The following is a 4,740-nucleotide window of genomic DNA, read 5'->3' as shown; positions in this document are numbered from 1 at the left end:
AAAATCACGATATTTTGATTTCGGTTTATTCAAACAGAAACGTCTTTTTTTTTCTTTTAATTTGAATTTTATAAGAAAAAGAAAGTAATATTTTGCCGATAAAAGTATATAATGAAATTATTATATTACATCTTGTTTTTATATTTATCAAATGAGAAACTATGGTGAATCGACATTCTGTGTTTGTAATCAAAGATATAAAAATTTGATGATTTTGAGAAATAATAATAAGTAAAGATTAGTTAATATTTTGTCGATGTGAGAGTTGCAATAAATTGAGTTTTTGCAAGAATGATTATTGGGCAGTTGAGGAAGTTTTCCAATATGAACTAAAAACCAGTTTGTTTTCCTTTGACGGACCCAGCATTCCCTGACTGCCGTGGGCACTACTAAAACTACTTTTTTACTCTCAACTTCTTCACTTTCTTTCTCTTTCCTTCTTCTACCTCTCTCTCTACTCTATTTTATACAATCTCTTCCTTCGCTTTTTACTGTCCTCATATACTTATATATACACACCCCATACACAGCTCACTATCCATCCAAGGGAGAGAGAATAATTAAAAACCCCTTTGCCTTCTTCACCTTTGCTATTGCAAGAGAGAAGGACCAGCTATTCAATTACCTTCATCCATCTTCATCTTCTTCTTCTTCTTCTTCTTTTTCATCCATCTTTTGAGATCAGCCATGACAAGCTGCGGCATCGATGTTGCGCCTGAGCAGCTCTGTTACATCCCCTGCAACTTTTGCAATATTGTTCTTGCGGTATCTTTCATTTCAAAGCTAGCTTTTATGATTTTTACTCGGAGATCTGCTTTTCGCCTCTTGCATGTTACCTAATTCATATAATATCTTCTTGTTTTTTTCAAATGCCAAACTGTTGTATTTTACACCACTCACATATACTTGGTTGCTTTCTTTTGCCTCTTCCAAGGGCAAAACAATTCAATCAGATCCTGAAAAGAAAGCTATTTTCTTTCTGTGTTTGCGCTTTTGTGAACCACTGCCTCTGCTGTTTTAATTCCCTCTTTCTTTCTGGGTTCCTAGTTGTTGTTGTTACAGTCATGTCTCCATCTCCGGACTTTTCTTTTTCTCCTTTTTTTCTTCTTCTTTTACAGTCAAATAAAAGTCATATCTGGAGGACCTCAAGAAGGTTTCACACATACACACAAAAACAAAACCATACACCCACGGCGTTTTCCCTTTCTCGTTCTGAGCAAGTGCGGGTGAGGCTAATTGTGCCAACTGTGCTAGCTAGCTAGCTGTTTTGAGAAATATTGTAGTTTCCTCTTGAAAACGCCAACATAGGCACTATATGTTAAAACTCTTGATAGGACAACTCCTCTCCACCCTTTGATTTCCTATCTCTAACCTAATTCACCTCTCTACCTTCTGCTAAAATCAACTTCTTCTGAACTACACATCCACCTGCTTTCTCAACTTTGTAAAATAGGAAAACAAAAATGTAAATCTCTTCACCACTTCTAACACATGGATCCCAGCATCTTTCAAGTTGACAACTTTTCTTTCTTTTTCAAGTAAAACCAAGCTGCACCCTTTTCTGCAAACCCCACTTTTTTTTTTTTTTTATCTTTAAGGGGACGAGATGATCCCAAATATGAAATAATTGCGTGATCTAGTTTAATTTATTTTGTTTTTCATTCTCTGGGTGTTTAATCAAGTTTCCTCCTTGTATAATGGAATATTATTGTGTTATGGACACAGGTGAGTGTTCCATGCAGCAGCCTGTTTGACATTGTGACCGTTCGATGCGGGCACTGCACCAATCTATGGTCCGTGAACATGGCCGCCGCGTTTCAGTCACTGTCATGGCAAGATGTTCAGGTAAGGTGCAATATAATAACACATAAATGCCACGTTTCCAACTAATTGGTACTTGATTATGATGAATACTCACAAGTACTAACATAACACAAATAAAAAAATAGCGTCTTTGATTTCTGGATCCTAGGGTAGGGTTTGTGGGAGTTATTCCTTTTGACAAAATCGAAGCCCCTCTGGTAGGTTCTGTGTGCTAAATCGAGTATTTCAAAGCAAGCATGTCTGTTATTTCTACCTGAGAAAGAGTACTGAAAGCCCTAGCTACCTGCAGCCGCCATAAGCAAAACCTATTCGTTTTCTTTTTTGCACTTTTAGTAGAGGCGTCAGGTTCTGTCCTAACCCATCAAGGCAACTGAAAAATCTATTTATCTCTCTCTCTTCATGGCTTTTGGGTATCGATTTGATTGACATGTATCTATGTATGTATATGTGGGAAGTATGTTATGTTAGCCTCAGCTAGGTTTAATGATTTCTTTTCAAGATCCTTGTCGTCTCCATGGCAACCACACTCCTGTGGATCAGATGACTCAATTCTCAATTTTTTTTTTAAAAATGGTATCTTGCTCGGTGTAAATCCCTAAAATCTAAGCCCTTCATTTCCACAACTGTCCATCTGGGTTTTCTGTAAGTACTTTCATTCATCTGATTAGTTGCATTTCCTGTCTTATTGCTCAGTGATATTAAAGGCACTTTCGTTTCTCTCTATGAGAGGCCATCATTATTTCTTCACGTCTGAATCACAGTAAACCCACATTTGCTGCTGCCAGATACCTAGTCAGTTTATTTATTCACCCCATTTTATTTCATGCAAACTAACTGGTCCCCGTCTCAGTTTTTTCACTCCAAAATTACTTTTCACATATTTCGATCTATATTTATTTTTATTTTTTTAAATAACATTTTAATGATTAAAAAGTAAACAATTCTTCATGTTTATCTTCCAAGCTTATTAAGACTTTCATTTTGCAGGGACCCGGGCACTGCAACCCAGAGTACAGGATCGACACTGGCTCCACCTCCAAATGCAACAACAGGATTGCAATGCGTCCACCCACCACTAATGTAACTGAGGAAAGGGTTGTGAATAGGCGTGAGTATATATATATATCTGGCTTTAACAAGCTTAATATTCAATTTCAAATTCATCATAGCCACACATATTTACTTAGTTTCCTTAAATAAAATAAAATAAAATATCCACATTGTTATTGACGATATTGATCTCATCTGTGTTGTTATTTTCTTTTCCAGCTCCCGAGAAGAGGCAGCGCGTACCTTCTGCTTATAATCAGTTTATAAAGTAAGTAAAGCTTTACGAATAACTTCACTGTATATATAAGATGTAATTGGTTGCATAAAGCCCTTTGAAACGTCTTTGTTGTCACGCAGGGAAGAGATTCAGAGGATCAAAGCCAATAATCCTGATATCAGTCACAGAGAAGCTTTCAGTACAGCTGCGAAAAACGTTAGTACCAGATAAAATTTGCTGGAATTATTTTACCCTATTTTAGTATATATCTTCTTAATTAGTGAATTTTCTCTTTTTAGTGGGCACATTTTCCCCATATTCACTTCGGGCTCATGCTGGACAGCAACAACCAGGCTAAGATGGAAAATGTAAGTACATACATAGAGGCAGATATTTCTCTTTACATGACTTATTTCAAGAGATAATAATTGTGATCCTCCATAGCAACATTTATTTGATCCTGTGTACATTAATAAAAAACCTTGTTCCTTTTCAATTTTTCTATTAAAGAACATAACACTTAGCAAAAAAGTATATCAAGAGAATTAATATTAGTTTTTAATATAGCATCAATTTTTTAACTGGAGGAACAGAAAAGGAGTGAATCTGAAGAAGATAAATAAATAAATAAAAAGAAACTGTTAAGGATCATTGCTACAAAACATTGTTTGATGAGATGATATTTGATTTCAGGTTTCTGAGAAGCATTTAATGTCGAGGGCTGCGCTAATGAATAAATGAAAGCTATCTTCATCATCATATCATACTATGGGACCTGAGTTTCGTTTGAGTCTGTCAAGAAAAAAATGTCCAACCTATAATGAGTTTTAAGGACAATCTGCACTTTTCTTTGTTAATGTACTTGTCACTACTTAATTACTACTTGTTCAATGGATGCTTTTAATTTCAAGCAAGAACGTTAATTTCCCTTGTCATCTTTTATAATAACTTCTATTTTCTACCTGTTTAAGATCAAGTATATAATGTCTTCTTGAGCTTAATAATCTATATGTATAATCCTTTATTTGGAGCACAATATATTGACATTTTCTTTAAATTATCATAGGGTAACTATTCATATAAACATAAAATTATTTTTTAAACGTATTAGTCTATTGCATCATTATTTTATTGCGAAATCTACGTTCAACAATTATATTTTAACACCTTTACCACTTAACTTTATTTGAATAATATATATATATATATATATATATATATATGCATGTATTTATTCAATTTAAAAAATAAAAGTATGATTAAAATATTAATATAATTAATTAGTAAATGATATTTTATGGATTGTTAAATTATTATTGCTGTAACTATTACATGTATTCAATTGTTAGTCATAAATTTGTTTAATTTATTTGTTAAAAAAATTGAATAATAGAATTAAGAGTGATGAAGTTAGTGTCACTAACTAAAATATACATAAATGTCATTAGGCCCTCATATTACGTCATAGTACCCGCACAATTCAATTCAAAAAATCTCTACCCTATACCCTTCAAATAAACTTGTCAAATTCAAACAAATCAGACTAAAAACATGTAAGTACTCATAACATTTTTGTTGTGGTCCTCATCGGATATTCTTGACTTCATAACATAAAATGTGTTTTTGTATTACTATAATGAATTAATTGT

The 4,740-nt window shown here is 33.5% G+C and overlaps 1 protein-coding gene across 1 annotated transcript; it reads left to right on the top strand.

The window, feature by feature from the left end:
- Positions 1 to 466: 466 nt before the first annotated feature.
- Positions 467 to 4,061, top strand: LOC114177380 (axial regulator YABBY 5). The gene is made up of 7 exons (XM_028062698.1): positions 467 to 765; positions 1,726 to 1,845; positions 2,812 to 2,932; positions 3,094 to 3,142; positions 3,232 to 3,307; positions 3,391 to 3,459; positions 3,785 to 4,061. The coding sequence occupies exons 1-7, from the start codon at positions 688 to 690 to the stop codon at positions 3,830 to 3,832; spliced, it is 561 nt and encodes a 186-aa protein (XP_027918499.1). The 5' UTR covers positions 467 to 687; the 3' UTR covers positions 3,833 to 4,061.
- The last annotated feature ends 679 nt before the right edge of the window (positions 4,062 to 4,740 follow it).

Source organism: Vigna unguiculata, chromosome 3, assembly GCF_004118075.2.
Source record: "Vigna unguiculata cultivar IT97K-499-35 chromosome 3, ASM411807v1, whole genome shotgun sequence".
Taxonomy (NCBI): Eukaryota; Viridiplantae; Streptophyta; class Magnoliopsida; order Fabales; family Fabaceae; genus Vigna; species Vigna unguiculata.
The sequence above is the reverse complement of the archived record's forward strand: the minus strand, read 5'-3'. Positions and strand labels throughout refer to the sequence as shown.